This window comes from Crassostrea angulata, chromosome 4, assembly GCF_025612915.1.
Source record: "Crassostrea angulata isolate pt1a10 chromosome 4, ASM2561291v2, whole genome shotgun sequence".
NCBI classification, from domain to species: domain Eukaryota; kingdom Metazoa; phylum Mollusca; class Bivalvia; order Ostreida; family Ostreidae; genus Magallana; species Magallana angulata.
In genome coordinates this window covers 51,419,717-51,430,790 of record NC_069114.1, presented here as the reverse complement: position 1 = coordinate 51,430,790, position 11,074 = coordinate 51,419,717, and the positions used below count along the sequence as shown (strand labels likewise).

The 11,074-nt window shown below is 35.2% G+C and overlaps 1 protein-coding gene across 7 annotated transcripts; it reads right to left on the bottom strand.

The window, feature by feature from the left end:
* Positions 1–353: 353 nt before the first annotated feature.
* LOC128180790 (monocarboxylate transporter 12-like) lies at positions 354–11,036 on the bottom strand. 7 transcript variants are annotated; one of them, XM_052848942.1, is made up of 8 exons: positions 10,931–11,036; positions 10,206–10,599; positions 10,021–10,073; positions 5,933–6,106; positions 5,552–5,695; positions 4,982–5,125; positions 3,678–4,679; positions 354–3,435 (listed from the first exon to the last, which is right to left on the bottom strand). In XM_052848942.1, exons 4-8 carry the CDS (start codon positions 5,979–5,981, stop codon positions 3,266–3,268), a joined length of 1,509 nt encoding a protein of 502 aa, XP_052704902.1. In that variant the 5' UTR covers positions 5,982–6,106; positions 10,021–10,073; positions 10,206–10,599; positions 10,931–11,036; the 3' UTR covers positions 354–3,265. The 7 variants fall into 7 exon arrangements, with proteins under 7 accessions (XP_052704902.1, XP_052704903.1, XP_052704899.1 ...); XM_052848943.1 differs by lacking the exon at positions 10,931–11,036 and having other exon boundaries at positions 10,206–10,268; positions 10,451–10,739; XM_052848939.1 differs by lacking the exon at positions 10,931–11,036 and having other exon boundaries at positions 10,206–10,739.
* Between the last annotated feature and the right edge of the window lie 38 nt (positions 11,037–11,074).

Sequence of the window (11,074 nt, the reverse complement as noted above, 5' to 3'; positions counted from 1 at the left end):
TGGGTGTACGACATCAGTCAATCCTGCAGATTTGAACCAGCTGTCCTCTTCTGGTATCAAAATAATTATTAATTTCTATATACATGTGTATTATTCTTTATTTTTCAACATGCAATGTATGAGCCACACAGGTAAATTTTAGCAGCTCAAGTATTGTCTGTGTATAGAATCATTTCCTGTGCATAGGAATTAGCAGCATTCACGACCGCGTGTAGACTTCAAGCCCTGGAGGCATTCAAGCCTGTAAAAATTAAGCCCCGCCCTCACTGAGATTTACCAACTGGTAAAAATGTCCGGCCTTTAACTGGCCAGCCAACAGTTGTTGCAGTAAAAAGATAAACAACAGAGGAATATACATTTTAACTTTTATTATTATGCATACAAAAATACAAGGGCGTTTTGAAAAAATAATCTCAAAAATATTTTATTGAGGTACAATTAATGAACCTGTTTTCACTGGGATGATAGACTCTTGTTCCTTTATAACAGGGTGATTTTTGGCATTGCTACACAGTGATTTATCGAAATTGTGTGGATTTCAATCCCAATTTAATTTCCTTTTGAAAATCATAAAACCTAAGCTCTGCAAATCCAGAAAATTTGTCCAGGGGGTGAAGTCTGACGGTTATTTGAGTTTTCCAGGGGGGTCTGAGGCATATTTTTGGTAATTTTATTAGTAAGTAATTAAAAAAAATTTGAATTTTGAAGGGGGGGGGGGGTTAGCTTCCCCTATCTACGGATGAACCCTAGTCTCATGTAAGAAATGGCACTATGTAATAAAAGAGTTTATAAAGAACGACACAGATGAAGAGGAGAAATAATACTGTAGGAAACAGCATTACAGTAACTGCTGGACAACAAGATGGTTATACATAGTACACTCAAGGACGAAACCAGCAGCCTGGAAAATGGGTACAGTAAAACACGGTTATAGTGAACACGCTTATAATGAATTGACGCTTACAGCGAAGTGAATTTCATTCCCCAAGTCTCTATTTCATGTTGTAAACTTGACGGATATAAGGAACTACGCTTATAATGAAGTTAAATTGGCCGTCCCTGGGACTTCGTTATAAGCGTGTTTTACTGTACCTAGAGAACTGTGACGCGTCAAATACACCATGTTTGATAAATGAAGGATACTTGTAACTACTAATTTCTAAAGAACTATAGTTCTGCAGTTAAGAAAATAATGTCTGCACTTAAGAATTATGGATAGGGAACACTTATTTGTGCTTCTCACTAAGATCTGGCAGTGCTTAAACAGTTAAAATACCATACTTAACAATTAAATATGAACAAAAAAATGCCAAACTTACTTTCTAACATAAATCACAATTGTCAGATCAGCATTGTGGAATATACCAGAACTATCTTGAACATTTATTGATGCCTTAAATTATAATACAATGGTTATAAGGAAGCAAGCTGGACACACACACTTCTTGGCCCCTTTGAGTTCAAGATTAATAAGGCATGACTGTACTTTGCTGTGCAGATAAACTATATGAGTGTTCTCTGGGAATACAATTCAGAAGACTAGTTATATATTGATAAAAAGGGTTCCAAAACTATTTTCTAGCATAACTGCTAACTTATGGAAAAGAATTAAAATAGTTCAGAAGAGATGTAAAAATCAAAAATCGAAAAAAAAGATTCAGTCAGTCAACATACAAGGTCTGAGGAGGTCTTAAAACTTGGTGAAACATTTGTGACTCTTTCCTATTATTTGAATAAACTTCACAATTATACATGTCTGTGCCAAATATAAGTGTCAGTATGACAAAACTGTCCTTTAAGTAGTACATTGTACATACTTGTATGACATCATAATGATAATGAAATGAGGTCCCAATACTGTATTGCTCACCTGAGCATCACTATCAATCACAAACTCCAACCCAAATATACCAACTCGCCCTACAATATTAAATAATGGAATAATAAAAAATTTAGTGTCTTCAATCTTTAAAAAAAAAGAACATATAAAAAAAATGTCCCAATAAATGCAGTAGCGTAAATTAAAATTTAAAAAAATCGCTCCATCAACAGCACAAAGTTAAATACATTTATACAGTGATAAAAGTCTTACTAGTGACTATTTCTTAAAACAAGGGGAAAAATATCATTAATACTGAAGCACAAAGTAAAATCAAATCGATTCCATATTCTTCATCATCAGTCCAGTGTAAAATATGACAAAAGTCACATTAACTAATATCAACAACAGGCAAAAAACCGTCCATATGCACTAACTCAAAGTAAAATTTTTAAAAAAATCCTTTATCATTTGAACAATGTACAATACAACAATATGTTTAAACAGTACAATGTTATAAAAGACAAAAATCCATCCTTACAACAGTAGCACAGAGTATGTGCAGCTAGATTTAAATTTCCATCTGGTCTACATTTGTCCATTTGTAGGGCACCTGCAGCTCACAATAAATAAATAGAAGGGTAATCCCGACTACAGAGACTGCATTATGACAAAGTATATAACAAGAATATGACAATTTCTTATAAAGAAGTTCAGAAGGACCTGAATTTTAATACATGATAACTGATATTCTTTGTGTCCATGTTAAAATTTTTTTAGATACGAGAGATTATGCTTCCTATGGCTTACAGCTGAGATTTCTTTACATCTGACCTCCATACTAGTAAGTTTTGCTGACCAATTTTTACACATACACCCTGTAACAATTTTATTTCATCCACTGAAAACATGTTAGTGTTACACAAAGACAGTTTTACAGGATTGAAGTTTCATTACAAATATTCCCGACTAAGAGGTACACAAATGTTCCTTATAACTCTCTTACAAAAAAAAAATAATTGATTTCATACAGTTTGAATAGTTCATGGCACTAGCTCTTAAAACTCCAAAAACTGTAAGGATATACATGGTGAAAACCTGAATTTGATTGTCTTCAAATAAACATTGGCTCAAAATACAGTAGGTTTAAAAAAATCATTTAATTATTTTCAAAAACATGTAAATGATCAATAAACAATATGTTACAGTAAGTTACCCTGATTTTTATAGACTTTCAGAAACTCATTATTACTCCCTCCCAAACACAAACACACAATCGTCCTTTATAATCCAAACAACACTCAAAAAGCCATATTAGGCTAACAAAGCTACGTAAAAAGCACTCAAAGAAAAGAACAGCTCTCAATGAAAAAAAAAAGCATAACAATTCCAGTTCTGTGCCAGAAAACCTTTCAGAAAACTGATGTCTATTATCAGTATTAATCTTCATGCTTCCTCTGGAACTTGAACCTGCAGGCTTTCTTCTTTCCTTGGGGGCTTGTCCTGGAACCGCTTGACCAGAGGGTACAGGAAAAGAAACATGCCCGCGCCGACCATTAGGACGGTGTTGATGATGTTCAGGGAGGTATAGGTTTGGGTTACATCCCGAATCTTACCTGTTACAGATATAAAAACAAAAGGGCTGAAGGCTTATCTATAGTAGAAGAAATTTATAATATGATCATTACATTTATATGAGATTTTATAATGAAGTTAAAATGTACATGTATTTACTTCTTTTTTATCATTAGCTCATAACTGTTTCAGAAGGGATGAAAACACAAAGACTGCTTTCTTACCTCTATTAATAAAAAGAACTAAGATAACGTTTGATGACACAGAAATAATATCAATTTACCTTCTAAAGGTTGTCCAATGGCAGCCCCTAGCCCTTGAATCAGTAGAACCACCCCCAAGGCTTTAGGCATCAGTTTCAGTCCCACCATGTCAATCAGCACAATACTGTTGATAGCCACAAAGCAGCCTCCAAAGAACCCATACAGAGTAGCATGGATTGCCATCCACCAGTACACCTGGCCCGCTATCTCAAACAGAATGATGTTGGCCCCGCACAGAATACAGCTGATGGCCAGGATCTTGTAGCGCTGGATGAGCTTCAGATCTCCAAGGAAACCAACCAGTATCCTTCCCACTAGGTCCCCCATGCCCGTGTACGACACCAGCACAGCCTTCTCGTACTTGGTGATCCCTCGGGAGAGAGCGTCTACCGGCAAGAACAGGATGAAGTTAAAGTAACCAACGAACACAAAGAAGCTGAACACAGTGAAGAACAGAACTACTGGCATTTTTAGGACATTGAACTGGATAATCACTGGGAGAGTCAAGGTTCGTCCACAAAGTTCAAACCTCCAGACTGGCCGCCCACTGGGTGCTGGGGCAGGTTGTTTGCTCGTTGTGTCTTCTGTCTGGTTTAATTCCAGAAGACTTTTCTTGACCTCCTCTTCACTTTCTACATGAGAGTACTCAGTGTTTTTCTCAGACTCAGTCTGAATTTTCTCTGTTTCAGACTGTTCAGTTGGTTCCTTGACTTTTGGCTCTCCTTGAGGTAAAAGTTCATTTTTAGAGTCTGGTGAACTTTTTTTCTCAGCACACTTGGTATAGAATGAAAAAGGTCTATAGAGAGCAGCACTGACACAGCCATTGAAGTATAAGGCCGATATAACCAGGATGGCACCATAGAGAGAAAATGTTTCTAGGAGAGCTTCCAGAAGGATAGGTATAACAAAGGTCCCAACACTGGCTCCACTCAAGGCCAGCCCAGTTGCAAGGGATCTCCATTTCTTGAAATACATTCCAACCATAACCAATCCATTGCCAAAGAAACAAGCATTAGCTAGACCTAGAAATTAAAATATGAAAAATTCAAGTATTTGTAAAATGATTATTGGTATTACATTGATTCTATTTACATACTGGTACAAATGTCTCAGATTAATAATATTTTCTTGAAATTCAATCTTCAAAATAAAAATGATATTTATGTGTTCTGGATTTTTGTTCATTATTTTTTTTATTTTTTGATATTGCTACTCTGTGTACAAGTATATACTGTAATACATGTATAAATAATCATGTGCTCTGTTTTTTTGGTTATTAATAAATTCATATTTTTATCATATTTTCCCTCAATATTCTCATTACCTGTGCCAACACCATAGAAGAAGATAAAGTACTCCATGCTAACGAGCAGAGAGGATAGCCCCACCATCACGAATCCAATTAGGCTGCCAACAATCACCACCTTCCTCTGGGAGAACACCTCACCGCACGCCACGCAGATCGGAGCTACCACAGAACAAAATTTGTACATGTATTGGCATGACTATAACACAAAGACTGGGTTTCAGAGGCAATGACAGAACAAAGTCATTATAATAATACTTTTAAAACAATACAGGGCTTTTTTTTCCAAATATGTTTGCAAAAAAACTATTCAAAACAAGTCTTAAAGGAATTTGTGGAATCAACACTCAAAATATTCCTTAATTAATTGACTTCTGAAGGTTACCTGTACTAAGTGACCTCTGAAGGTTACATGTACCAAGTGACCTCTGAAGGTTACCTGTACCAAGTTACCTCTGTTGTTTATCTGTATTCAGTGACCTTGTAATGTTAATCTTTTCTAAATGACCTCTTAAGATTACTTGTAATGATTGACCAATGGTGACCACCTGTACAGTGTGAACTGTGGTGGCTATTTATGGCAGCTACCTGTAATGGTGTACACTGCCCCTGAAACACCCATGACCAGCGCTCCAGTGGCTGCAGAAATCTTAAAATGTTTCATCAGCTCCCCCATTAGGATCCCATAGGATTTTGCTGTTCCCACCATGATGAACGAAGTGATGAAAAATCCTGTAATGCATAAACTTTGAACTAAAACCTTCAGCAAGAAATACACTGTTTCTTAAGCCAAATTTCTTTAGGTTGTCTCAGAATTTTTTTTAATAAAAAAATACATAAATTTTCTTTCCAGATAAACTAGATATAAACATATACATTTCAACCATGATTCACTCTTAACCACATTTTGTAATGACCTGCCAAACAGCTTTAGATAGCATAGATTTTATAGAATCTTCCATGACGCACCTACAAGCACCAATATTGCCCAGCCTCTGTCGATAGGGGGCCCAGACATGATGAGAGATTCTGTAGGACTCCTAAGAAGACTTAACAAACTTGGCTGGCCATTAATGCACACAGCTGACTACCAGCTACAGGTCACAGGAAGGTTTGATCATCACAGTGTAAGCAGCATCCTGTCTGAAACACACAATGTTTAAGTTTTTTTAAACTATCTATTCATAATAAGAGGCTGAAGTGCATTCACAGTCACCTGTTTATATAATATATTATATTATATTATATATTAATCAGGGCTCAAAGTTGCAACTAAATTAGGTTGCATTTGCAACTTTGATTCAGGTTTTGCAATTTAAATGAAAAGCCAGTCACCATTTGGCAACAAAAATATCCATTTGGTTCAATTTTTAACATTTTACACCAGGTTCAAAAATCTTGCAAAATAAACAAAATGGCGGACTATTTAAACAACGTGATTTGTCTCTAGCATACATTAGTATATACGAAAAAATGATTTCGTCCATTGGAAGTTTCATATGCAAAACTGTGTGAGACAAACATTTTTAGTAACGTTCGCGAGACATAACAAGGAGGAAAAATTATTTTGTTACACCGATGTAAAAGAACTTCATGTGAGATTATCGTTGTTATGAATCCACTCAAAACAACATATTACAATTTTGGAGATTTAGTTGCAGTGTCTCCCAAGATTCAGAGTAAAAGAAAACTTCTAGTGCCAGAAAATACTAAAATAATGAGTATGATGTGTGATTTCTGACCAATATGATTGGACAAATGGAAAATATTTTCTATATTTTTTTGTCAGATGTATATACTGGTAGTCTAATAAATAAAATCTTTTTCAACAATACACTTCTTTAGCATATTTAATAAGCGAAAATGTGCAAAGATATCAATGCTACATTGGGTTCCTACTGGTGACCAAAATTTGAAAATGGCGAGTTAAATTCAAAGTATGTCACCATTTGGTGACTTTGTTCAAAAGGTCCTGTAAATGATCCACAGAATGGCATTTTTATTTATCGGTGATAGTGAGTGTATATAATGGGTTTAGTATTGCCCCACTCCTACTGTAGCACTAGCTCATGGGTTAACCCTTTTACCTCATTCAGCAAATCAGTAGAGTATTTGTTTCTTATAAACTGAAGGTCCTGCATGGTTCGAACTTAGTTGATGAAAAATCCCTATTGTATTACATAAGCTGATGAAAACTCCCTATTGTATTACATAAACTGATGAAAACTCCCTATTGTATTACATAAACTGATGAAAACTCCCTATTGTATTACATAAACTGATATGATAAAAAGCAAATTAGAGAAAGTTTCACAATGAAATGTTAATGGCCAGTAGAGTTTTCATTCCTCCTTTCCTACTACAAGTATACAACCCCATACTCCTTCTTTTGTAGGTGAACGTTCACTCCAGGTGGGAGACACAAACTCATGAATAAGTACATTAGGTTTTGATTCAATTTGATTTAGTGATCATACTCGATAAAATATCGTTCTAATCCCAAAAGATGTTATTTTTAAACATTTTTATTGTAACTTAATTTTCAACACATCTGTATCTATCATAAAAAAAATTGACGTTCTTACAAATAGATCATACTCGATAAAATTTCTTATTCCAAAATATTTTATTTTTAAACATTTATATTGTAACTTTCCAACACATCTGTATAACGTTAACCGTTATATCATAAAAAAATGTAGTATTTTGTTTTCTAAACCTCCAAGAACTTGTTAAGCTGTTAGGGTGAAATTGATTAATTAAACCTGACGTTTTTAGTTACTTTAACCTTAACAACATTTTCTGCATTGAGTTTTCGACTAATGAACTTCGGACTAGTGGGCCTTCAGACTATTAAACCTTCAGGCTACTGGGCAGACCCCCAAATGTTATGGTGTCATTCGATAGCCTACATGCCGTCGCGTCTGCTGTGTTCTGGCTGACATTTCTCTAAGAAGTTCAATGGTCTTGTGTATAAAAATATTTTTTGCATTATATTTATTTAATAGCTCTTAAAGTACTCGATTTTTAACACCTATATTTCAGCACACACTTACATGTCAATCGGAAATGTTTAAACATCGCTCGCAAACCACGCGGACTTGTGTTTACATCAGAGGAAATACGAACTGCAAATGATATATAAAAGTCGAAGTACAAAGGAACTGATATCCGGTTTCCTTTACATGTAACCATGCAGTTAACCCTCTCTTTCTCTCTAGATCTCTCTCTCTCTCTCATATTAAGTCACGAGCTTCTAATGTTACGATCTAATTGGACAAAGGTCAGTCAAAACATTACGTAACAACTCTTCTGGAGTAAATGCCTATTAAACGCTTCAATGTACTTCGCTGTACATATCTTTAATAATCTATGAAGACTGAGAGGCATATGATGTAAAAAAAAAATATTTTATTTTTTAAATTAGTTTCGTTGATATCATGTGTCAAATTGCGATAAAGACAATCTGGTTCCAATTGCCTGCTTATAGTAATATGTCGAATGAGCGTTTACATATGCGATACACAATTTAATGCTTGAAACACGCCCAATTGTAGAATCTTTAGTATATAGCAATTAATTGTGATAAAATATGTACTGTATACCTCTTTCTTATAAAAAATGTATTTGTAATCGAATTGAAACTGGAACTATACTATATGAATAAACCCCATAAAGCGGTAGCAATTAAAATTAATAAGACAGACTCCAAGCACGTAGCATCGTTTTCGTTTTTGAAAGTGGGATGGGGGGGGGGGGGGCAGACTTATCCAAAAAAATCTTGACAAGCAAAACAAAACAAAAGAGGAGGGACCTTTCAAAATCCAGAAAATACTAATCTGTGGGAGGAGGAGGAGGGGGGGGGGGGGGGGCATTTAACGTATACCTTTAACTTTAATTTCACTGTTTATTTCCTTTTTTTCAATGCAATTTTTTACATGGTCCCATAAAAGTGGGGGGTTAATTCAATTTTTTGTATGTAAATTAAAGATAAATCTTTGCTATAAAACAGTGACAAAGAAGTCATTGATTATTATTAATATTCCTCGAAGAATTAGGTGAAACACCGCCTTCTTTAATTCTTTTTCTCACAATTTTTTTAGAACTCTGTTTTCATACAAGCTTTCGAGAATGACAAACTTTACCCTACTTTTCCATATACATGTATTCTTTATATGACATGGTAAAATTGGTATGTTGGAAAGGGGGGTTAAGAAATAATATTGCCATCAATCAAGTGTCTCCTCAACAAATTCTAATTCTTACCCAAGGCTTCAGTGAATGACATTATGTAGTATAAACCTCTCGTGTTTGGCAACTTTTTGCGTTCATTATTTTTGAATTTTACGCGAATTTCTCGCGTCAAGTTCCGTCTTATTTGTGTGTTACGTGTCAGGGGAGCTGAGAAACTTCGGTATATATTAATACACGTTGTCTATATTTCAACCGGGTCTTGCCAAGAGCTTTAAGGGGGCGTTCTAGAATTCCTACAAGTTAATGATCCCCTTCACTCTTTTATCCTTCAATACTTTCCCATTTGACACTACAACATCCGTCCGTTTAAATGTGAACAAATGTCATGATCTTTTTTTGCGTGACCAATTTAGTATAATCAGTAACGCTAACTGCGTAACCCGGCGTTTTTACGAATATAATACAAATTTAATCTACACACAACCAAAACCTCGGTCTAATGTCACAGAAACCTTAGGTATTCTCAACCCCCCCACCCCCCCATCACCATATCACCCCCGTTCTATCAATGCTCCCTACAACTCCACACATTCCACTTACCAGAGAGAGAGAGAGAGAGAGAGAGAGAGAGAGAGAGAGAGAGAGAGAGAGAGAGAGAGAGCGCACGAGATTAAGCTTACTCATTTTTCGAATGGGGGAATGCTTCAATTAATTCCTGACTGTTAATTCTCTTTTTTGAGTTTTTTTTATTATTAGTGAGAATATTGCACTGAATGTAATAACAGTATATATGTTACGTCATAAACACCCTGTTGAGCTTATTTTTCCTTACACATAAAGTAGAGTTAGTCCCCCAAACTTACCTGAAATGTTGTTAATCAAGAATTTCTGAGCACAAATTCTGCAGCTGGATAATCTAATTAAACAACAATAAAAAGTTCCAACACAAAACATAAAACAATGCTGCGCTCGCTCGGATTCTTTAACAGTGACTGCATTTGATGTATTGCTGGTAAAAAATCAGCATTTTTATCCTATTTATACATACCTCAATGGAATTGAATCTCATATGCACTGAAGAGTGTAGAAATTCAATTTTCCATTCAATTCACTGAAATGAATATCACAAAGATAATCTTTTAAATCATGAATTCATTTTCCAGAAATGTAAATAAATCACCGTCTCAAGCTGTCGTCAAATAGCTTGTCAGTTTATATAATTACAGACTTGAATGGTTGGAAGGTATCGGAATTATTCAAACCAGGTAGTGAAATACACACATAGAACGTTACCTAGTTTCCGTTAAGTAGTTCATCGGTCCATGCATAGACATATATTTCATTCAATACACGAACCCACCGTCTGAGTACAGGTGGTTTCTCTCTCTGTTACTTTCAACCTCGAGACTTTTCCCCACAATGTTTAGAAGTTCTTTCCTAAACTGCGAGAAATAAAAACGTTGCCCGTGATAAGGTTGTACAAGATTGCGTGGTCGGGATTTATCACAATGTACAGACAATTCCCTAGCTCTATCGTCCTCGATTTCACCGAGTTAAATCTATAAATTACATGTGGCAAAAAAACAAAACCCAGTGAAAGGCCATGGGGACCTTAGAATTTATCAATTTCTTTTTAAAAAGAGAGACGTTTCAACAACAGAACAGAGAACGCCCAATATAAGGCTTGTTTTCGATCCCTTTATCGCTCGTTATTGTGCATTTACATGTTTTTGCAAATCATTATATATTTCAATAATAAAAATAAATTTTTACCTTGCCTGCCCGGTAGCAATTTTCTAAAGAATCACAAAACATATACTTTACAATTGCATTTCGAAATCTCGATCCCTGTATTGCTACTCCAGCATCCCTAGTAAATATTTCCATTGACCTCACGTGACCTTAAAATGGTGTCAG

Coding starts and splice junctions, on each gene's coding strand:
- LOC128180790 (XM_052848942.1), bottom strand. CDS start 5,981: ATGTCTGGGCCCCCTATCGACAGAGGCTGGGCAATATTGGTGCTTGTA. Junction 5,696..5,932: donor GGCAATATTGGTGCTTGTAG/GTGCGTCATGGA, acceptor TATGCATTACAG/GATTTTTCATCACTTCGTTC. Junction 3,436..3,677: donor CATTGGACAACCTTTAGAAG/GTAAATTGATAT, acceptor TATCTGTAACAG/GTAAGATTCGGGATGTAACC.